The sequence below is a fragment of the Leishmania martiniquensis genome, chromosome 17 (genome assembly GCF_017916325.1).
Source record: "Leishmania martiniquensis isolate LSCM1 chromosome 17, whole genome shotgun sequence".
In the NCBI taxonomy this organism is placed as follows: domain Eukaryota; phylum Euglenozoa; class Kinetoplastea; order Trypanosomatida; family Trypanosomatidae; genus Leishmania; species Leishmania martiniquensis.
In genome coordinates this window covers 644,761-667,286 of record NC_090152.1, presented here as the reverse complement: position 1 = coordinate 667,286, position 22,526 = coordinate 644,761, and the positions used below count along the sequence as shown (strand labels likewise).

At 55.8% G+C, this 22,526-nt stretch overlaps 8 protein-coding genes across 8 annotated transcripts; all 8 read right to left on the bottom strand.

Moving 5' to 3' along the window:
• Positions 1-8,620: 8,620 nt before the first annotated feature.
• Positions 8,621-9,343, bottom strand: LSCM1_05632 (uncharacterized protein; the record flags this gene model as incomplete). The annotated part of the gene is made up of 1 exon (XM_067323080.1): positions 8,621-9,343. One exon carries the CDS (start codon positions 9,341-9,343, stop codon positions 8,621-8,623), a length of 723 nt encoding a protein of 240 aa, XP_067179715.1.
• An 863-nt stretch (positions 9,344-10,206) lies between these two features.
• Positions 10,207-11,364, bottom strand: LSCM1_05631 (uncharacterized protein; the record flags this gene model as incomplete). Its single annotated transcript, XM_067323079.1, has 1 exon — positions 10,207-11,364. One exon carries the CDS (start codon positions 11,362-11,364, stop codon positions 10,207-10,209), a length of 1,158 nt encoding a protein of 385 aa, XP_067179714.1.
• A 746-nt stretch (positions 11,365-12,110) lies between these two features.
• Positions 12,111-13,571, bottom strand: LSCM1_05630 (uncharacterized protein; the record flags this gene model as incomplete). The annotated part of the gene is made up of 1 exon (XM_067323078.1): positions 12,111-13,571. The coding sequence occupies one exon, from the start codon at positions 13,569-13,571 to the stop codon at positions 12,111-12,113; it is 1,461 nt and encodes a 486-aa protein (XP_067179713.1).
• A 1,428-nt stretch (positions 13,572-14,999) lies between these two features.
• Positions 15,000-15,362, bottom strand: LSCM1_05629 (uncharacterized protein; the record flags this gene model as incomplete). Its single annotated transcript, XM_067323077.1, has 1 exon — positions 15,000-15,362. The coding sequence occupies one exon, from the start codon at positions 15,360-15,362 to the stop codon at positions 15,000-15,002; it is 363 nt and encodes a 120-aa protein (XP_067179712.1).
• Positions 15,363-15,785: 423 nt separating this feature from the next.
• On the bottom strand, positions 15,786-16,388 carry LSCM1_05628 (uncharacterized protein; the record flags this gene model as incomplete). The annotated part of the gene is made up of 1 exon (XM_067323076.1): positions 15,786-16,388. The coding sequence occupies one exon, from the start codon at positions 16,386-16,388 to the stop codon at positions 15,786-15,788; it is 603 nt and encodes a 200-aa protein (XP_067179711.1).
• Positions 16,389-17,047: 659 nt separating this feature from the next.
• Positions 17,048-17,806, bottom strand: LSCM1_05627 (uncharacterized protein; the record flags this gene model as incomplete). Its single annotated transcript, XM_067323075.1, has 1 exon — positions 17,048-17,806. One exon carries the CDS (start codon positions 17,804-17,806, stop codon positions 17,048-17,050), a length of 759 nt encoding a protein of 252 aa, XP_067179710.1.
• Positions 17,807-18,384: 578 nt separating this feature from the next.
• Positions 18,385-18,882, bottom strand: LSCM1_05626 (uncharacterized protein; the record flags this gene model as incomplete). The annotated part of the gene is made up of 1 exon (XM_067323074.1): positions 18,385-18,882. The coding sequence occupies one exon, from the start codon at positions 18,880-18,882 to the stop codon at positions 18,385-18,387; it is 498 nt and encodes a 165-aa protein (XP_067179709.1).
• A 1,522-nt stretch (positions 18,883-20,404) lies between these two features.
• Positions 20,405-21,898, bottom strand: LSCM1_05625 (uncharacterized protein; the record flags this gene model as incomplete). The annotated part of the gene is made up of 1 exon (XM_067323073.1): positions 20,405-21,898. The coding sequence occupies one exon, from the start codon at positions 21,896-21,898 to the stop codon at positions 20,405-20,407; it is 1,494 nt and encodes a 497-aa protein (XP_067179708.1).
• Between the last annotated feature and the right edge of the window lie 628 nt (positions 21,899-22,526).

Sequence of the window (22,526 nt, the reverse complement as noted above, 5' to 3'; positions counted from 1 at the left end):
TTAACCCTAACCCTTAACCCTTAACCCTTAACCCTTAACCCTTAACCCTTAACCCTTAACCCTTAACCCTTAACCCTTAACCCTTAACCCTTAACCCTTAACCCTTAACCCTTAACCCTTAACCCTTAACCCTTAACCCTTAACCCTTAACCCTTAACCCTTAACCCTTAACCCTTAACCCTTAACCCTTAACCCTTAACCCTTAACCCTTAACCCTTAACCCTTAACCCTTAACCCTTAACCCTTAACCCTTAACCCTTAACCCTTAACCCTTAACCCTAACCCTTAACCCTTAACCCTTAACCCTTAACCCTTAACCCTTAACCCTTAACCCTTAACCCTTAACCCTTAACCCTTAACCCTTAACCCTTAACCCTTAACCCTTAACCCTTAACCCTTAACCCTTAACCCTTAACCCTTAACCCTTAACCCTTAACCCTTAACCCTTAACCCTTAACCCTTAACCCTTAACCCTTAACCCTTAACCCTAACCCTTAACCCTTAACCCTTAACCCTTAACCCTTAACCCTTAACCCTTAACCCTTAACCCTTAACCCTTAACCCTTAACCCTTAACCCTTAACCCTTAACCCTTAACCCTTAACCCTTAACCCTTAACCCTTAACCCTTAACCCTTAACCCTTAACCCTTAACCCTTAACCCTTAACCCTTAACCCTTAACCCTTAACCCTTAACCCTTAACCCTTAACCCTTAACCCTTAACCCTTAACCCTTAACCCTTAACCCTTAACCCTTAACCCTTAACCCTTAACCCTTAACCCTTAACCCTTAACCCTTAACCCTTAACCCTTAACCCTTAACCCTTAACCCTTAACCCTTAACCCTTAACCCTTAACCCTTAACCCTTAACCCTTAACCCTAACCCTTAACCCTTAACCCTTAACCCTTAACCCTTAACCCTTAACCCTTAACCCTTAACCCTTAACCCTTAACCCTTAACCCTTAACCCTTAACCCTTAACCCTTAACCCTTAACCCTTAACCCTTAACCCTTAACCCTTAACCCTTAACCCTTAACCCTTAACCCTTAACCCTTAACCCTTAACCCTAACCCTTAACCCTTAACCCTTAACCCTTAACCCTTAACCCTTAACCCTTAACCCTTAACCCTTAACCCTTAACCCTTAACCCTTAACCCTTAACCCTTAACCCTTAACCCTTAACCCTTAACCCTTAACCCTTAACCCTTAACCCTTAACCCTTAACCCTTAACCCTTAACCCTTAACCCTTAACCCTTAACCCTTAACCCTTAACCCTTAACCCTTAACCCTTAACCCTTAACCCTTAACCCTTAACCCTTAACCCTTAACCCTTAACCCTTAACCCTAACCCTTAACCCTTAACCCTTAACCCTTAACCCTTAACCCTTAACCCTTAACCCTTAACCCTTAACCCTTAACCCTTAACCCTTAACCCTTAACCCTTAACCCTTAACCCTTAACCCTTAACCCTTAACCCTTAACCCTTAACCCTTAACCCTTAACCCTTAACCCTTAACCCTTAACCCTTAACCCTTAACCCTTAACCCTTAACCCTTAACCCTTAACCCTTAACCCTTAACCCTTAACCCTTAACCCTTAACCCTTAACCCTTAACCCTTAACCCTAACCCTTAACCCTTAACCCTTAACCCTTAACCCTTAACCCTTAACCCTTAACCCTTAACCCTTAACCCTTAACCCTTAACCCTTAACCCTTAACCCTTAACCCTTAACCCTTAACCCTTAACCCTTAACCCTTAACCCTTAACCCTTAACCCTTAACCCTTAACCCTTAACCCTTAACCCTTAACCCTTAACCCTTAACCCTAACCCTTAACCCTTAACCCTTAACCCTTAACCCTTAACCCTAACCCTTAACCCTTAACCCTTAACCCTTAACCCTTAACCCTTAACCCTTAACCCTTAACCCTTAACCCTTAACCCTTAACCCTTAACCCTTAACCCTTAACCCTTAACCCTAACCTTAACCCTTAACCCTTAACCCTTAACCCTTAACCCTTAACCCTTAACCCTTAACCCTTAACCCTTAACCCTTAACCCTTAACCCTTAACCCTTAACCCTTAACCCTTAACCCTTAACCCTTAACCCTTAACCCTTAACCCTTAACCCTTAACCCTTAACCCTTAACCCTTAACCCTTAACCCTTAACCCTTAACCCTTAACCCTTAACCCTTAACCCTTAACCCTTAACCCTTAACCCTTAACCCTTAACCCTTAACCCTTAACCCTTAACCCTTAACCCTTAACCCTTAACCCTTAACCCTTAACCCTTAACCCTTAACCCTTAACCCTTAACCCTTAACCCTTAACCCTTAACCCTTAACCCTTAACCCTTAACCCTTAACCCTTAACCCTTAACCCTTAACCCTTAACCCTTAACCCTTAACCCTTAACCCTTAACCCTTAACCCTTAACCCTTAACCCTTAACCCTTAACCCTTAACCCTTAACCCTTAACCCTTAACCCTTAACCCTTAACCCTTAACCCTTAACCCTTAACCCTTAACCCTTAACCCTTAACCCTTAACCCTTAACCCTTAACCCTTAACCCTTAACCCTTAACCCTTAACCCTTAACCCTTAACCCTTAACCCTTAACCCTTAACCCTTAACCCTTAACCCTTAACCCTTAACCCTTAACCCTTAACCCTTAACCCTTAACCCTTAACCCTTAACCCTTAACCCTTAACCCTTAACCCTTAACCCTTAACCCTTAACCCTTAACCCTTAACCCTTAACCCTTAACCCTTAACCCTTAACCCTTAACCCTTAACCCTTAACCCTTAACCCTTAACCCTTAACCCTTAACCCTTAACCCTTAACCCTTAACCCTTAACCCTTAACCCTTAACCCTTAACCCTTAACCCTTAACCCTTAACCCTTAACCCTTAACCCTTAACCCTTAACCCTTAACCCTTAACCCTTAACCCTTAACCCTTAACCCTTAACCCTTAACCCTTAACCCTTAACCCTTAACCCTTAACCCTTAACCCTTAACCCTTAACCCTTAACCCTTAACCCTTAACCCTTAACCCTTAACCCTTAACCCTTAACCCTTAACCCTTAACCCTTAACCCTTAACCCTTAACCCTTAACCCTTAACCCTTAACCCTTAACCCTTAACCCTTAACCCTTAACCCTTAACCCTTAACCCTTAACCCTAACCCTTAACCCTTAACCCTTAACCCTTAACCCTTAACCCTTAACCCTTAACCCTTAACCCTTAACCCTTAACCCTTAACCCTTAACCCTTAACCCTTAACCCTTAACCCTTAACCCTTAACCCTTAACCCTTAACCCTTAACCCTTAACCCTTAACCCTTAACCCTTAACCCTTAACCCTTAACCCTTAACCCTTAACCCTAACCCTTAACCCTTAACCCTTAACCCTTAACCCTTAACCCTTAACCCTTAACCCTTAACCCTTAACCCTTAACCCTTAACCCTTAACCCTTAACCCTTAACCCTTAACCCTTAACCCTTAACCCTTAACCCTTAACCCTTAACCCTTAACCCTTAACCCTTAACCCTTAACCCTTAACCCTTAACCCTTAACCCTTAACCCTTAACCCTTAACCCTTAACCCTTAACCCTTAACCCTAACCCTTAACCCTTAACCCTTAACCCTTAACCCTTAACCCTTAACCCTTAACCCTTAACCCTAACCCTTAACCCTTAACCCTTAACCCTTAACCCTTAACCCTTAACCCTTAACCCTTAACCCTTAACCCTTAACCCTTAACCCTTAACCCTTAACCCTTAACCCTTAACCCTTAACCCTTAACCCTTAACCCTTAACCCTTAACCCTTAACCCTTAACAGTAGCCTCGTACAGCCTTTTCTGGTAGCGGTTGATTTCGGCGAACTCCATTCATGTGACGCTGAAGGTGCGAAGACAGAGGGAAGCGGCTGGTTGAAGCGCTTTGAGGCCTCGAGATGGCGCGGCTTCATGCAGACGGTGTAGGGGAGGTGATGCAAGAGAATAAAAGCTATTAACAGGGCTTGCGGGGGGAGATTGAGACAACTGGCGGCGGGCAAGTATATTGCCATATGGCAGTGATAGGCCTCGCTGAGGAAGTGGCGGATGCCGGCAGCTGTAGAAATGGCTAAATGGCGATAACAGACTTTGGTTGTAAGAGTAAGAGGTGTTGAGGTGGAAACGCACCGTCCGCGTACTGTACATACACCGTTTGGGAGATTTGAGCAGCGGTCCGGCTGCGGAGACACGCACTGGCAGTGCTCCAAGCGCATCCGAAGGCTGCCGCGGCTCGTCGTTGTCCCAGCATACTCCTTGGGCACAGGTGCGGTGCGTACAGGTAGGGTGTTTGGCAGACGTACACATGGAGGACTGCGCACTGCGTTGCGAGCTGTTTCTCGGCGAGAGTCAGGCAGGGATTGATGAGCACTCCGTTACGTGCGGCACCGCGCATGACATGCATGGAGTGCGAAAAGGGGGCGGTATGGTTCCGGGTCGCCTTGAGCGCGAGGGAAAGCCTGCACGGGGTCGGCCGCAAAGAGCAGCCGCGGCATGGTAGCCACCGTGTCGGTGCGCAAGGCGTTGCCAGCAATGACACTCAAAGTCGTGCACAAGCCCACGCTGTAGACCAGCTCACAAATCACGCGCGCCTCTCAAGAGGATGTGAAGGCCAGAAGCGTTCAACGGACGGCCTTAGGCGCAGCAGCCAACAGCGCTGGCGAAGACATCAGCGGAGAGTCAAAAGCGGTGGAAGGTGGCGCACCCTCATTGGTATGCGGTCAGGAAACCGCCACCAAGGCGGGAGGCGGCGAAGTGGCGACGGCGCCAGCACAACGGCATCCGTGGAAGAGCGGCCATCAGACACTCCAGCCTCGGGCGGGGGGCACTCAGAATAATGCAAGAGAAAGGCGCATGCGGGCGGGAATGTGAGCTGGCGTTGGCCGGCAATCATGCGAGCAGACACGGAGCTTTGCCTCGGTGTGCCCCTCGATAGCATGACGAGGGCGTGCGGGCAACGGCCGGCAGCGGTCCGATCGAAAAAGGCAGAGAGTGGGTTCATAATCGCAAGTCTTCTCCCCGTTTCAAGGAGATGGACCGGCGTAGGGCGCACAGCTCAGAGGTGGCGTTGATGCGGCCAAGTCCAAGAACAGGGAAGCGTGCTGGGGGGGATGTGGTCGCCGCCGAAAGTGTCCGCCGCGGAAGAAGGATTTGACGAATAGGTGTATTCAGACGCGCCCTAGTCCCCCTTGGCGCCTCGCAGTCGACCACGCAAGTCTAAGGGGCACCACCACGCTTGCGCCGCAGGAGGCTACGCGCAGCGGCGGCCAGAGATGTATGCGAGATAAGGGTCTTCAGCCGATCCCACCCCTCTTCGAAACGCTGTCCATGCACCGCCAGCGCAACAAAACGCGGCTCCCTTCTGATTTGTGTCATCCTCATGCAAATGTTTGCATGTGCCAGTGCTCGCGACGGCAACACTGTGGGCCACGCATGCTGCCATTGAGGCGTCTAGCCGATGCTAGGCCCGGTATGTGCGGCGAGACCTTTTCGTAGCACCTGCAGTGCATGCGTGCGAGACAGACCCTACGTTATCAGGTCACGCTCAAGAAGCCGCTCTCCATACGGTTGCTGCCCTTCGCACAGGTGCCGTCGGCGTGGGTACGTCAAGGGGCGCTGTTGAAGGATCCGTGGCAGTCTTTTGTCAGCAATTAGCGTCCCTCGGCATACGGCCCTACAAGGAGTAGCCTGTGAGGGCACTGAGAAAGGAGAAGTGCAGTCAGTGCTTCCCTGGCATACACCTCACCGCCCGTGCACGCGGCGATGCAGGCAGGAGTTCGCTGCCACCACCACACTCTCAATTTCTCGCGTGGAGTGCGCCGGCGAGGGTAGTGCACGCAAACGGCGCCTGCAAGGTTCACATGGTACGCGGCACAGTCAATGTCCCTGTCGGGAGCACGGCGGTGCGCATAGGGAGTATTACGCAGCCTAGATGCAGTCAGCGAGAGATACAGAGAGGGAGAGCAACAGCAGCAGGCATAGTATAGCGTGCGGCCCGTGGTTCGCGGCTATGAATTCCGTGAGGGACTCTTCTGCAACGGATATACAAGCCTCGTCGACAGCTGTGGTGCTTGCGTTTCGGACACAGGAGCGACACTGACAGCTGGACACGTCGACGAACACAGGGGGAGGGATCGTTCTCGACTGCGCCGCTGCCGAGTGGTGGGGGTCGCTGCTGTTTTGCATTAGGGAAACGAAAACGCCCCAGATGTCAACCGTGAAAAGACGAACGCCAAAGTGAATAGCCAAACTCTTCAGGATATCGCGCGAGGGACGGTATGAAAGCAGAGGAGAGGAGTAGCGCTGAAGCGCCTTGACGAGATGGGGTCAAGCGGCGCATGAGAGCTAAATGACCCTCTTTTTATGGATGCTCCTGCGGTTCTCTTTCACTACGGCATAAAGAAGAGGCGGCCATGCATGGCCGCGCGTGCTTACCTGTCTGTGTACGCCGGCGGAGCGCGGCACAACCGACGTTGCTGCACTGAGAGCACAGCGAGGAGAGGCGATAGCGCCCGTAAGCGAGGAAGCGGAGAAGGGCGAGCCAAAACAGTTAAAAGAAATGAGAAGACGCAGCAGAGCTCCGAAAGAAAAGGGGGCGACAGATCACCCCCGCTGCGCATTCATGAGGGTCGGCGCAGCAACGTTTGGACCGCTCGAGGTGCACTGCAGTGAGACAACCCTGCAAAAGACGAAAACCCCGGCCGGGTGGATGACTGAAGAAAAATATCGTATGTGGAGGCCCCTGTCCAGTTTTGGTACGTCCGACGGCAGGTGCACGACTAGCTGAGGAGACAAGCATGCCCGAAAGACATGTGTGGCAACGGGAGTCGGCAGATAGTAGACGGAGCATTGGAAATGCGAGGCGCCTGAATGGCGAACGCAAGGAGCCTTTCAAGAGGTGTGAACTACTGCGAGTAGAAGGCCAGCTTGGACTTGTGAAACAGCGCTATCCCTCCCTAGTCGCACGGCACGCTACGAGAAAACGACACAGGAAAAGAAAGCGAAGGGCTGTAAAGGTGGGCCCTGTAAACTGAGGAAGGAGAACGTGGGCCCGCCCTATCGGAGGACGTTTCACGCAGGTCTTGAATGGGGAACACACACTCACAACTTCCACATGGCCGTGGCACGATTTAGCACGATAGCCCAAGCGCACACAAAGGCGACCCAGGGCACATTGTAGGCCTATCAGGGGCTCCTTTGAATCAAGGGAGACTCTCCAGTTGCCCACAGTAGCGGCACGAAATGCGCCGCATCGCACAACATGAGCAGAGGTCCCCAGCGCTGTGTACGCGTTTGCGTTATGGATGGAACTTCCGGTGCCACGGCGCTGCTGGAAGGGCCACGAAGCTCATCAGGTTCCCGCAGGGTCGACAGCAAAGGACAAATGTTGTGTGGCGCTCTCACTTGAGCCGTCGCTCTATGCCCAGCTCGCTAAGCGAAGGCGTCGCGTTTCGAGAGGCAGTTGCCGGTGTCCGCGAGCGGAGGAACAGTGTTGGCAGGCCTCGCGAGGGCAAGTGGGCTCACCCAGAAAGTCGGGGCCGGCGCGGGAGAGACACCTCGCAGCAGCGGCAGATTCTACCCGTGCGCAGCTCTGGTGTCGATGGCGGTAGTGCGTTGCAGAAGCGATCGTGCACCCCCTTCGACATGATCGTTTCCAGCTGCACAAAGCCGCAGGTGATTCTCTCACGGTAGAAATGGCTTCATGCACACCTGCTCTCGACACGGCGAAGCTGCCCACCGTACCAGCAGAAGCTGAGAACAGGCATGCACCTTGCGTTGAGGGGCAGTGATCACTGCATCGCCCATCACTTGCCGGTCTCAGTAAGCCTTTTCACCTTGCGTAAGAAAAACGCGAGAAAAGCGTGTATGCAAAGAGGTCGCCACGCGATTGGTACATCAGACTAACAGCTCTCTGTAGACTGCCCAGCAGCGCTGTGGACAGCCGCTCTTCTGGGCGGCCCTGCGGCCACCGCCAGGTCGGACTTTCGAAACGCAAAGCCGGTGATCCGCGCCTCCAGATCCACCTGCATGGCGCCGAGGAGTTCGGCAGCTTTGCGCTCGCTGGCCCCCTACTTGTCGTTGGCGAGAGAGTTGCTATGACGTCGCTCATGCGCACGCACCATGTCATCCCCACTCGCCGCTGCGCAGCGCCCAGCTCATACTACTAGGTCAACCCAGTAACTCTGGCCGCGCGCACCTCGATCAATGTCCCGCTACCCTCACTGTGCCGTGCCTGGCGAGAGACACAGAGACACGGATGCAGTCGCTCGCTCCGTGGCCCCGGACAGTGTGGCAGTTAAGAGAAGATGGAGTCCCGGTCACGCGGCGCTCTTCGCAGGCGCGTTTCGGCGCGGTGCAGAGAAGGGGAGTATGGAGACCCTCTGCGTGCATGTGCGCTGGTACATGAACGGAGCACTTCTGCACAGACGCAGAAGTCAATTCATCACGGGCTTGACCTTTATGCTCTCTGTCAAATCGAGGGACAGGGGTGGGGAGGTAACCGATGGGTGTCACTGCGCCTGGGCATGCACTCCCTCTCGCTTCCCCTTGCCGTGCACTGACGTCTTCATGCGGTGGAGTATGCCGCTCTGTGCGCCGCTGCCAGAGCGCTGTCCAGCATCACCTCATTCAGCAGCTCCTCCTCCGCCATGTAGGCGTCCAGGGCGTCCTCCAGCTTCTTGTCAGCCGTCTCTTTTTTCACCGGCGGTATCGGTGCCGTCATGGGCGGAGGAGCAGCGCTCGCCGGGCGAGCCTTGCGTTGCAGCCCCTTAGTCATCTTGGCGGCTAGCTCTTTGGAGAACTCGCTCGACTCCTTGGGGGACGACTGGGCAATCTGCATACGCGCCTGGCCAGCTGGTCTTGTCCCATCCTCTGGAAGCGCAGACGGCACTGCTGTGTCTACGAGAGCCTCCTTGAGAAGGCTTTCCTCTTCGAAGAACGATTCGAGGGCGCTGTCCAGCGTGCTGTCAGCCACGGCAGCCGAAGGCGCTTGATCCGTCTTCGTCGGCGCCTTTGACGCAGTAGCAGACGGAGAGGGATCGGGGGAGACGGAGGTGGGAAGCTTCTTGGGCGCGGTACGCCCCGAAGCAGGTGCTGTGACCTCTGCTAAGGCCTCGCGAGGCACCTTCAGACTGGCCGCCTTTGATCGGTGCACCAGTCTTCCTGGCAAGACATGCAAGCACACACCAAGTAGTACCGCACAGACAACGCTCACTGCCAGCTCCAGCGCCACGTGCGTGTACGGCAACGGCGCCAGCGTTACCGGATCGACCACCTGAAAAAACTCCATTCGCAAAAAAAAAAAGCAGTAGCGGGCCGACAAGGGGCACGTGCAGTGATGACGGTTGGGCGTCTGTGGATGAGTGGGTGTGAGTGCGTGCTTACCTGTGTGGTTGGCACGCGCAGGCGGATACCTGTTGGGTTTGCCGAAGGAGAGGTGGAAGGAAAGGACGCACGGAAGAAAGCGGGAAGGGTGAGGTGAAGGATGAAGGCGGAAGTCCGTGAGTAGGAACGAGGGCAGGCAGGCACACGCACGAGAGATGCGAGAGTGGGTGGTAGGGAAGACGGCACACAGAAAAAAAAGAAGAGAGTCCCTGTAAGATCGGGCCTCATGTCGAGTAATCATCGCAGAGCGAGGAGGGTGAGCCCACACGAAGGAGAGGCGCGTACGAGGGAGCAGAAACGCACCGAAGAAGGAGAGGGCAGTGGTGCTTTCTATCGACTCTCCCTAATGCCCGCTGCAAAGGCACTGGCTGGTTTTGCTCCGCTTTGTTTTTCGGGGCGCATTGTCGTGTGTCTGCGAGGGGCGATGGGGAATGAAGAGGGAGAGTCGGGAGTGGCAAAAATCATTTGCGCCGCACTGCGAGTGACTGTCAGTGCGAAGGGCAAGCACACACAGGACGGCATGAAAAAGAAAACACCGAACGGGTAAGGGGAGAGAGTGAGGTCACGGCGACGGTGACGATGACGCGCATCAACCTATGGGAGCGTCAACAGGGCGATTCCACACGCGTAAAAGTTGACGGGCGTGCGGTGGTTGATGAAGAGCACATAATTTAACGGGGGGCGATAGAGAGGTGGCAAGGCGGATTAGGAGCCTTCCCCCACACACACACACAGAAAAAAAACAAAGGGCGGTGTTTCAATACCAACTTATACACCAAAAAGGGAGGTGAGCACATCGACGTGAGCGTCGGTGTCGTTGAGGCACGGAACGTAAATAAGCTCCTCGCCACCGTTCTTTTTGAACTCCTCGGCAGCCTCCAGCTGGATCTCGCTCAGCGTCTCCACACAGTCCACAGCGAAGCCCGGCGCAATGGCAAAGCAAACCTTGGCCTCCTTAGTCAAGAGGGCCTTGTTGTGGTGAGCATCACTGAAGGCCTGCTTCCTGACATCCTGGGCAGGGAGTGGAAAGGCAGCAACAGCAGCTGTCAGGGTAGGACCAAGCCATGGCTGATTGCCGAACTGGGACTGGTAGACATGGACGAGGCAATCGCTGAAGGAGATGCCAGATTCTGCCTCGAGGTAGGCCTTGATGGCCGATGTGGTGGCCTCGCAACGCTTCGGGTAGTCATCGTGCTCCTCGACGTAGCGGACAGGGATGCTGTGGTACGTGACGACGATGCCGATCTCTGGGAGCTGCTCAGCCAGAGCCGACCTCCACTCCTTGCCATCGCCAGCCTTGGCAGTGATGTAAGCCTTGATGCTGCTCAAGAGTCTCGCTCCGAGGGCCTCGATGTAGAGCGGGTGTTCGGCATAGTCCCTAATCGTTCGCACACCTGGGATGCAGCGGCGCTTTGTATTAGTGTAGAACTTGAAGACTTCGTCATAAATGCTGGCGGACGTCGTGGAGGTGTATTGCGGGAACAATGGGAGAACGAACAGCTCGCGGACCGTTGGGAATTCGTCGTGTAGCGCCGTGAGGGTCGACGAGATGCTCTTCTCGCCATAGCGCATCGCGTGTCGCGCCACAACAGACCCGCCAGACCTCTTCTCCACTGCTGCCTGCACTTTGGCAGCGAGGCTTTCCGAGTAGAGTGTCAGAGGCGATCCTTCTGTTCTTCCATTGATGGCGACACCAGAGTGTTTGTGGATCCAAATAGATTTGTACAGCGGAGCAATCCTGCGGGGGCGAAAGGGCAGGATGAAGACGTAGAGGATGGAGAGCCACACAAAGCGCGGCACGTCAATCACGCGGCGGTCAGAGAGGAACTCGCGCAGGAAGCGGCGAATCGCTGGCGCAGTCGGTGCTGTCGTAGTCCCTAGGTTGACCATCAGTACGGCCCTCGTCGGCCCAGGTGCACCCGACATGGGGCTAAAGAACCAAAAGAGAAGAGGGAGGGTAATATCCAGAGGAAGCGGAGAAAAACGATGGCGATGTGATGACTCCGTTGACTAACGGGTGCGCTAACCGGGAAGGAGGGTAGGTGCAGTGATGCTCCGCTGTGGTTTCGATACTGCGATGCATACCGCAAAAAAAAAGTCGGAGATGTGCACGCGCACCCACTCTAATCACCAAGGGAGAGAGGGGACTGCGAGGACCGTAATGAGAAAGGAAGGGAGGCGGTCTATCATACTTCACAAGAAGGAGAAATCATCTGCAATGCTTAGACGGTGCACGCACGCAGGTGGGATGCAGAGGCGGCGGCGATGAGAAGCCGAGAAGAGGAGTTGGCGACGCGAGAGAAGTGCGACAGGTGTCACCCACGGCAGCATGAATGCTCGTAAAGGCCATCGAGAGAGAGGGTCCGTTTAGTGTGCGTTTCCCCAGATGCAGTGAGAGACGCAGCAGAGTACCATGAGCGTTTCAAGCGAGCGGCACGCCTCCGCAGCGCACCTACGTACCAAAGGGCAACTGCCTCTCCCCAAAGAGCCACAAAAACCTGCGTCTCTCTCATTGTCGCTCCAGCACTCTCGCTTGCCACTTGGGGAGTAGAGAGCACTGTGGTGTCTCAAGGGGGGGGGCTTGGTAGCTGGAACCACAGCCCTGCGCACGTGAATTTGTATGTGCCTGCTGTCCAAAGCGCTTCGACGGTCTCAGAGAAGGGGAGTCCAGCTCAGTTGCCCATGCCGTAAAGTAGAACATCGCGCACCTTTTTAAGCTGGGCGATCGACTGAACGTAAATCTCTGCCGTCAACTCCTCCTCGTCCGCCGTGGCCCTCGTCTCACGGAGCCAGTAGCGCTCCAGGTTGCCGATAACGCGGGACAGCAGTTCGCCTTGCCGCACAGTCACCTCCGCCGGCAGCACGGGCGCATCTTTCGGGTCGACAAGCCGTGGCGCCGTCGCGTAGCGAGAAAGAGGCGAGTCACAATTGTTCAAAGCAGCTGCGTATAGCATATCGTTCACATGCGTGGTCGCCGGGTACTTCATCAGTAACTGCAGCGCCCTTTCATGATCGGTGGCCAGGGCGCCGTGGATATGTCGGAGCATCTCGACGGCAAAGTACAGTGCAACGCTCTTGTCCAAGATGAATGGAGCCCTCTGCTCTTCAACTACGAGGTAGCGCTCGCAGAACACCGTGGTCCAGATCCGCAGCGCTTGCTCAGGAGAAAATTCACGCAAGAAGAGAAGGCGCAGCCAGCGTACAAGATAAATTACACTTTCGATGCCGTACACGGCGTTCAGCAAGTGCTGCAGCGCAGGATCCACGCGCGAGAGGAGATCCTGCTGCACCCGGTGGCAGGCTGCCACCACTCCACTCTGGCCGCTATAGCTCTCGACGTAGTACCATTTGGCGAGGGACATGCCACCGTCTTCGTCTCCAAGGATGCGCCGGAAGAGAGCATACACAGTAGCTGGCAAATCGGCGTACACCATCTCAAACAACTTGAAGAAGGCGTCCGAGCGCAGCGCCGGGTGCTCTCGAATGAACCGCTCGCCCATGATCTTGTCTCGATGGCAAGCGTAGTAGAGGAACGCCACGATCTCGTGGAATCCCTGCATGTATTCTTTGCCCTCCAAGATGCTGTACTTGAGCAGAATGTCCGCCACAGTTTCCTTGGCGCCCACGTCGTCAAAAGGGGGGTCATCCCAGCAGAAGCGGCTCATGTCCTTCTCCACTGCCTGTCGCACCTTGTCTGCCTCAAACTGCAGAGCGTAGCAACTCTCCGAGGAAGGAACGAGTGGGTTCACTACGCTCGCCTCCCTGGCGGAGGTCAAGGCATCGGCGATAGCAGCTGAGGAGGGCGGTGTCAATGCGTCCTCGCTGTCCGTACTCGATTCACTAAATGTGACTGCTTTGCCGGTTCTGCGCGGCACGTCCCGTATCGACTGATTGAGCCGGCGGCCCGCGTCCTGCCATTGCTCATGCCATTGCGCGCAAGCGGCGCGGCACTCATCAAGCGGCACGGCATCTCCCTCTGGCATCGGCAGCGTCCCAAGGAAGAAGTGCCAACGCCAACTGAAGAGAACTCCCTCTTCAGCATGGGGCTTTGAAAAATCGAGCGTATCACGAATCAGCTGTGCCGTGAGAGCTTGCTTGCGGAGCTGCAAAAAAAAGAAAGAGAAATCGTTCATTCCGCCGAAGCAGTGGGCAGCGCGACTGATGCAGGTGTGTGTTCGCGTATGCAGGCGAGATGTGGCTTCCCCCTCATAGCACGGGCGCTCCTCCGTGTCCTCTGCCGCTGTGGATCTATGCAGTGGGTCGGACATGGCGTGACCGCACCACCGACAAAAGAGGAGGAGAGCAGCCCGAAGAAAAAGGGGATGAAAAGAGACATAGAGCAAGACAGAAGGAAGTGTATATGGATAGCACATAATGAAAGAGCAAGTGAGATTGAGGGGGGGTCGTGAGATTGGAGTCTTTTACTTGGACGAATTGCTCACAGAACTTGCTCTCGGGACATTAAGTGGGGGAAGGGGTACGTAAAAGTAGCCACAGGATGAACCGGTTTGAAGCGGCGGCGTACACAGACTAGACCGTACGGGCTTCCGCCTTTATATGTTCTGCGTAATTGCGGAGAGCTGTGGTTCCTCGGCCTGACCTCCGATTCCGCTCCGCCCCGCATCGAGTGGCTTTGCTTCAGTGGTGGCGTGTGGTTGCCATCCCATTTGTGTTTGCTGCTGGACATGGCCGACAAGTATTTACAGGTGCGTGGGAACTGCCCAACGCGCTCATGTTTAGAGCTACACATACGTACACACAGTACTCCATGTCGGATTCAGCTGCTCCAGCTTTCCTCCGCTTTGCCCCTATCTACGATGAAGTGGGCTGAAAGGCACTGCCGTCTTCGGGAAACGCGTAGAGAAAGGCGTTGGAGTTGGGGATGGGCAAGGCACCATTAGGTACGAAAAGATCGTCTTTGTTGCGGTGGAACACGTCGTAGTCGGCAACGCCGTCAGGCGGAAGCGATGGCGCCCACATCTTAAGGCTGAGATGGCACATGCCATCTATTTTGGCCTGCGCCAGACGAGACACGTCATCGCCGTACATCCGGCGTAACAGCTGACTGTAGCATCCACTGGCAGAAAGGCAGGATACTCGAGCGCGCACACGAGCCCGGGCACGCCTCAATTAGCTGAATCTTGTACATGTGGTACGCACAGCTGCAAAGCACGTCCCCATAGCGCACTTTCGCGTGCCCATCGAGAGGAAGGCGCAGCGAGGACAGAAACGCAATAAGCTCGGCATCGCTGGCACTCTTGCGGTGGATGCCCTCCGTGAAGCTAGCAGGAGAACGAGAAAGCATGGCTAAAAAATTGCCGAAGTCAGAGGCAGACGGGCCGGCTCCGCCGCCGCTGTGCCAGGTGCGCCGCACCTCGATAAACGGCTGAATAACGCCGCCGAAGAGAGGCACCGCAAAAGGGACAACGAACGATGCGAGCAGGAGCTGTCCCACAACGAGGCTTTCAATGACGATGAAGGAGACAAAGATGACGGCAGTGTACGTGTGGCCACACGTGGTTGAGGTGTCACTGTGGCACGCAGCCCCGTAAAAAACACGCCTACATAACAACGTGCCACTGATCGAAGGTGCTGCAGTCCACCAGTATCAGCAGCGAACCCACAACGGTGCTGAAGTTGCGCATCTCGGAGAGGTACACGCCGTCAGGGGTGATGTTGCCAAGCAACGGCGTGCCCACGGCTGCGTACATGAAGAGGACGAGCACACCGATGGCGCTAGAGCTCAGCAGCATGCGTTTGTGGCGTATTTCCGGTAGCAGCGCCATGCCACTGCTCGCTTTCTTGGCCAACTTGACAAAGATCACGACGCGCATAAACTGCAGCAGCAGCGACGCGACGCCCACAACAATGAGATCGATGAGCACTACATTCGCCGCGTGCGGCGCCTGAGTGAGGTGCCGCATGACATAGGCGCGAAAGTACAGCAGCACCTCCTCCCCGCATAGCGCAACCGCGACGCAGTCTACTGACAAAATTATGCGCCTTCGTCATAGCAGCTCGCCCGCCTGCGTGGCACCCACAAATCCGCACGCAACCACTAGCACAGCCTGCATAACAAAGCTGAGCGGGGTGATGGGCCAGTGGGCTGGCTGAGCCGAAAGTAGGCGGTGGCACACTAGACTTGCAGCGCTGTGTGATGGTGTAACGAGACGCCTTCGTTGGGTTATGTAGGCGATGCGCTTTTATGAAACAAGAAAGCGAGCCTGCCTCGGCGTGCGCTGTGCCATATACAGAGGCGCTACCGCGACGCACCGCAGCTCCACCACCAAGACGGTCGATGGAGTACGGACCGCAGGGAAGCGGAGAGGCAGTACGGCTACAATGAACTAGAGCACATGGTAGCCCGAGTGGCTGTACGACATCAACGTGCTCCTGATCGCCATCGTGTCGTCGGCAAAGCCGCCCCAATGGTTGATCGTCGTCATCGCGAATACCGACAAAAGTGCTGGTCCGAGGGCGTCATAGTGGAAAGCCGCTCTCTCCGGTGTTTCTGCGCAATGGTAGTCGAGCTGGTGTAGCTCACAACTGTGGCACTCAAGTCCCGAGCGCGCATGGTCGAGTCTGTCAAGGACGTGTCGGTGCAGGGGAATGAGACCGTCCGCAAAGATCGGCATGGCGGCTACTGCAAACGCCACAAAGAATATCAGCGGTGCGGCCCTCAGTGTGTGCTGCAGAAGCGTCACGAGATCTACGAGCGACCTGTTCGGACGTTTCTGCGTCGTGAAGAGACGGACGGTGCGAATGGCCCGACCGACGCGGAGAGGAGGGGCGTAGACAATGGCGCCAAGGGAGAGACCCTCGGAGGCGAAATCGACCCAGTCGAGCGCGTACCGAAAGTAGGCCGCCATGCGCTGTATGTTGCCCTTCCGCTCGTCTGCCTCGCCGCGGTGCGCACTGGGGGCTAAGACCCCGTAGGCAGCCCACTTCATAGCGATCTCCGCGCCGTACACCGCCAGGGAGGCAACGCTGAATAGGCGGAGGGTGTGTTTGGTCTTGTCACCAAGCGGGCGCCTCTCCAAGAAGAGAGCGACAACGCCGGTCGCCACACACAGAGTGCAGACGAGTGTGTAAAGGGGCGATGCAAGCACGCGCCGCAGCAGGAGACGCACGGCGCTAGCAGGACTCAAAAGCAGAAAGGTGTCCCCGTGTACGCGAAAGCACTTCTTCGTGGTCACACCGGGATCTCTGTGGCCTCGAGCGCGACGCCATGGTCACCGATCCGCTCTGAAGCCGCCGTCTGGTGAGGGGGACAATTCATCACCACTCCGGGAACCACTCGCGACAGCGATTGGAGCGATGGCGCTGTCGCTTTGAAGCGGAGGTAGCCGGATTAGCTGCGGGAACGCATCATGGCGGCGTGCGCCCACGTCCTGGGCCATGTCGTGCCGCCCGGGTATAATGGGAGAAGAGCCCAGTGCACTGAACATCACCAGAGAGAGCAGCGAGCCAGTTGTGATATTGCCGCCCTCGCTCACCGCGAGCAGGTAGCGTGTCCACCTGTCTCCTGTGAAGGCAAGCACACAAGCCAGCAATGCGCCCCAGATTGTGTTCAAGCCACCATGTCGTATTGGCGCCGGGGCTGCTGCTGTCATAGTTTCCTGCAAAGGGCTGCATGCTCATCGAGGCGTACAGCGTAAGGGTGGAGCATAGAAAAAGAGGACCGATGAGAGCTGTAAAGTGATACCCGTATTGGTACAGCAGGCAAAAGATAGTTTGCAACGCGGACGTAGCGCAGCACTCGCACCACGCCAACGACACGATAATGTAAAAGGGACGAAGTGGCCTCCTCGACAACGCCACTCACGGCGCCGAGAACGTCCGCGATGTTGCAGATATCAGCCAGGGTTGGTTCCGCGCCATCGGCACGGAACCGCAGTACGACAGGGACGATAAAGATAATCGCCAGTGCTGCACAAATGAAGTGAAGCATGCGGGTCGCGGAGTCCGGCGTGGACGTGGACACGACCGCGAGCAGTACAATCGCGATAACGGAAAGCACCATGAGCAGAACCGCAAAAGGCACGCTTTTCACCAGAGGCACTATGACAAGAAGCGTGGGTGCACCTCCAGCGCTGGCAGTGGTGGTTGCCTCAGAAGCATGCAGTGCTGCCCTAAGTCCCCGCACCTGAAAATCGCGCGTAAAGTCACGCACGTGGCAGGGGCAGTCACGCGCGACAGCGCCGCTCTCTGAGGGGATGCAGCAAATACCCATCGCCACAAACCTGCAGCCGTCATTGGCAACCAATAGGCTTCGCTGATATGCATCGTTGTCCACCTCTCGGTGACCTTCTGCGGAAACAGGTTGTTGAGACAGGTGCGCCGGCCGCACTGAGAGTTCCTGTGTCATGTGCGAACGCGCTGGTGAAGTCTGTACGCCGCGGCCCTGCCGCTGCCACGCTGTGGGGGACAGGTTTCTTCGCGCGACAGGGCGCACAGCAGGTCTCACGGGTTGTGTTGGGGCTTGGCACGCTGCTTGTGAAGAGCGCCACAAAGAATAAGGCGGCGAGGGCGACAGTTACAAGGTACACTGCAGCGCCAGCGCCTTTGGCGTTCATGATGACCTCCAAGTTCTCAAACCACATGACCATGAACGTGAGTGAAGCACGGCTCCGACATTGCGGCGCGTAAAGAAGCGACCGTGAGCAGCATTTGGGATGGCGAGGCACTGCAGCATCAGATCTGCAGAAACGACCGGACACAAGAACCCCATGCTGCAGGCTGTCGAGAGACTCCGCAGCAGAAAGGGCAACGTCACGTTTGCGTACAAGCGGGAGGCGGTGTCATGCGTGATGTAACAGCGCTGGTCGAGCTATTGACCCACCGACAGGACGACAACAAGTGCCAGCGCCATGAAGGACAGCCCCAGGGTTATCTCCATGTCGAGCAAGCCAAGAAAGGCGCGCCCCAGGGGGACGAACGGCTGCTTCAACCAGGGAAGAAAGGCAAAAAAAGCGCAACGGGCGCGCTGCCGCAAAGGTGCACATCGAGCGGATGTGGAAGGTCGAAGGAATCACCTGCAGGAGGCCGATCACGTTCACTGCAACCCCGAACAAGCCCCATATGCTGCGCAGAAAGCCATGAGAGCCCCTGATGAGCCCACAGGCAACGATTACTGAAATCATGCGCACCCAAAAAAAACGCCAGGCAAACTACTGGTAGCCCATGCAGAGTTCTGTAGGTCGCAGCGCCCATGTCGTAGCGAGGTTGTATCGCCACCGCCATTCCAGTGCTGAGGCACACCAGCAAGAACCAGGTACCCTGCACCGGTCGGCTCCCTACGAAACGAGAGCGCGCGCGGCACCCGGCACGTGTGGGCTTCATCGAAGAAAAGGCAGTGTCATCCTTGCTTGCGTTTTTCATGTGTGCCGGGCTCCGTCTGTGAAAGTTGTCGATGCGAGAGGTGGCCAGAAAAAGGAACTGCATGGGGCAGTACCAGCGATGAGGAATGGTGACAAGATGCACAGCAAAAGGCGGTGAGCGGGTGCGAAGAGGCGGCTGCCACTCGATTGTCCGCCCCACCAGCCCTACGGGCGCACATGCGGAGGCAGAAACATGCAGACACACGCGCAGACACAAGGAACGGCACACATCATTCCTGTATGGTGCCACAGTATGGACGTCAATCAGCACAACGGTCGACAGGTAAAAGAGTGAGTAAAGGGGGGCGGCTAAACAGAGGAGTCCATCAAGACGCGAAGCTCCTGAAGATGGAAGCATGCAGCGGAGTCGCCATCGGTTTAGGAATGCGTCAACTCGGGGAGAAAAAAAAGCAAATCTCCTTTTCCCAGGCGCACCCTACACAGTGAGGAAACGGTGTGCCGGTTGGGGTGTGGCACACGTTTTGGGAGGAGCATGACTCATGTCACGATGGGCACTCCTCTTTTGATTCCTCTCTGTCGTCCTCCCACGTCCCCTCACCGCGCCTCCCGCGACCCAACACCTCTGTTGACTACTGAAATGATTTTCGACGGCGCCTCGATGCGCCGTTTTTCGACCGCTTCCGCTTTCTACTCTTCTATCGATCTCTGAGCCGGCGGTGTACAACGACTCTCAAGGGAACAGCAAAGGAGAAGAAAAAAGGTAGAGCCGCATCAAGTAGACGGCGGCGCTCAACCGCATGCAGCAAAGGCTTTCACACGCCCCATCCGCCTCGTGGGGTACCGACAGCAGCGCGTAGACACGTCTTCCAGCCCGGCCTCAGACGCAGCGCGCAGCCCAGGTCGCCCCAAAGCCACCCCCATCCTGCCATGCCCGCAGGCGCGGCTTACACCCCTCGCGGGCGGCCCACACTCCTCACCGCCAGCAGCAGGCACCGTGAGGGGCTGGGCGGGATGCGCTGGGGCCACGCTCACGCGCTGGCCATCAGCTGGACGGCTGCAGGCCACTCCCGCGCCAATCTGTCCAGGGTCTCGCCCCTGGACATTGGTGGCGACCAGTCGCTCCCACCTCCCCCGCGCCGTCGGCGCTGGACCCCGATAGCGCCAGAAGGGCATCGGCATCGGCAGGGAGGTGGGCGAGGGAGAGGGCTGCCTGGGCTCACCCGCGCCGGGCGGGGTACTGGGCGCTGGGATGCAGCGCGGAGGTGCTGCTTGGCCACCGCCACTGTGAAGAGGACAGCATGACGGCGGCAGTGAAGCGAACACAAACAAACAAAAGAAAAAGTGCCTATCTGCTCTGAGGCACGGTGGGAAGGCAATGAGAGGAAATGAGCGTTTTGCAGTACGGAACCGAAGAAAGCGAAGACACACACGAAGACACACACACACAGAGAGACAGACACACATGAAGTGAGACGACAGGAAGGCGGAAAAGGAATACGCACAGTACTGGGCACGTCAGGGACATTTTTTTCCAGCTCGTTCGGTGCGTGAGCAACGACAAAAAGACTGCACCACAATGGTGTACGTGCTCGCCTGTCTGTTCCAAAAGTGGAGAAATCGACCGTTTACACGGTGAGGCGCTCGACGTCCTCCGACGCGTGCATGTTCTGAGTCTCGAAAAAGTCATCGTCCTCGGCCTTTCGGCGCAGCTTCTCTTCCACGAAGAAGAGGATGGCAATGCTAATGACCGCCGTAATCAACGTGATGAGGAGAACGTAGAAGCTTCTGTCCACTGTCGGCGTGTCAGTGAGGACGATGGAGAAGACGATAATGCCAACGAACGAAAAGAAGCACATCGAAGCAAGGACAATGGTGGATGAGACCGTCTCGGGGCAGGGGTACGTCAACTCTACCGACAGCTCCATCACCACTGGGACAATGGGCAGCACCAGAAACTCAAGAAGCGGCACAAGAACATACAATGCAATTATCAGCGCGGCTGAATTGCTGATCGTTTTGGTAAAAGTAGTCGTCAAAAGCAGCAGCACTGTCGACGCAGTAGTCAGTGTGACGGCGGTGTACTTGTAGAAGTGCGTTCGGTCGACGAAGTAGCCAATGAGTGCGCAGTTGGCGGCGCCGCCTAAAATGCCGGCGAAGGCAAGAATGCCGGACTTGGTTTCGCTAATGCCAAATGGCTCCAAGAGCTGGGCCAGTACCGCGGCGACAGCGGTGAGGAATCCTGTAATGAGACCGAATGCGATGGTCAATCGCAGAAAGTTAAAGTCTCGAAACTGCGACTTCAGAAACTTGAGAAGCGGCAGCTTATAGTGCTCCGTAGACGTCAGCGACGGGCGGTATTTCGGTCTGTCCCTTGCGAGCATCGCCATGAGCAACAGAACAAGAACAGAAAAGCCAAATTGCGACCCCATCGACGCCGCCCACTCCTTACGAGTGCTGCGGGTCGGTAGCGAGATGACGTTTGGAGAGTAGAACATGCCGACCGCCATGCCGGCAAATCCCATCAGCGAGGCCACCGCCGTCGCCACCGTTCGCTCCTTTGGGGGAAACCAAATGCCGGCGATAAGGGTAGGCAGGCTAAGGAAAAGAACCTGCCCACCTGCCACAAGCACCTGGGCGATGACGAGGAGAGGATACTTGGGAGCCCAGACGGCGACGAACTTAAGCAGGGAGGCAAAGGCGTTCAATGCCGCCCCAATGATCATGCCGTAGCGCAGACCCGCCTTGTTGTACAAAATGCAGCCCGGCGCCACACCCACAACGTAAATGATGGGCACCAGAAGGCTGAGGAGATTCACCTCGAAAGAGCCAACGCCGAAGTACTGTTGTGTCTCTCGGGTGATCGAGGCGAATGCGACGTACTGGACTTGGTCGATGAAGCCGAAAGCGGCGAACAGCGAGAGGATGACGAAGCGAAATGGAGTCGTTTTGATGATGCGCTCCGCTTCGATGCACTCTTGAGAGTTCTCTGCGAGACTTGCAAAATCGGGAACATTCGTGATGTCCCCCTTCTGTGCATCCTGCAGAGACACAACGGAAGGTGGCAAAGCCCCGTAAAAGGAATCAGGCTGCCTCTGCTCCGCTGGCAGAGTTGGCGGCATGGTGGACGTCGATCTTGGAAGCAGTTCTGCGGTCGATTATGAGGCGACTGCATGATGCATGTTGACGGCAAGCAGATGCGCGCATATTCGATGGTGATGGTGAGGCGGTTGAAATGACAAGAGGGAGAGAGAGGGCAAAGGTCCACGCGATGAGAGAGCCTTTCTGCATCAGGCGGCGACATGGACGAGAAGCGCAATGCCTCCGCTGCGAGCGACGGGGTGGCCTTGCGCCCCAGCGAAGGAGCTCTTTACGAAGGGGTCCAGAGGTAAACGTCAGTGCTCTTAGGCAGTGCAGTGAGGCACTCATTCCTCAGTGAATGTGTCCAATTCAACCACACTAGCACATCCGCACATACCTGTATGCGCACATGGCCCACGGCTGGACGCTGATCGGCCAGAATGGACTACCTTCTGTCATATCCGGCACCTACGCCTCATCAGCCCCATCCGGTCCAGCGTACGCGATGACGTGCATGTCGCCACGCATGCGCTTTGCGACTCATTGGTGTGCGCTTCCTCACGCCTTGTGGGGATGGCACTCCTGCTCGGCTGGCCACCGCTTGCTTTACTCAGATGCACTACACCGCGCCCGCTTGGATCCACAGCGTGGACGCACAATGTTGGCGCT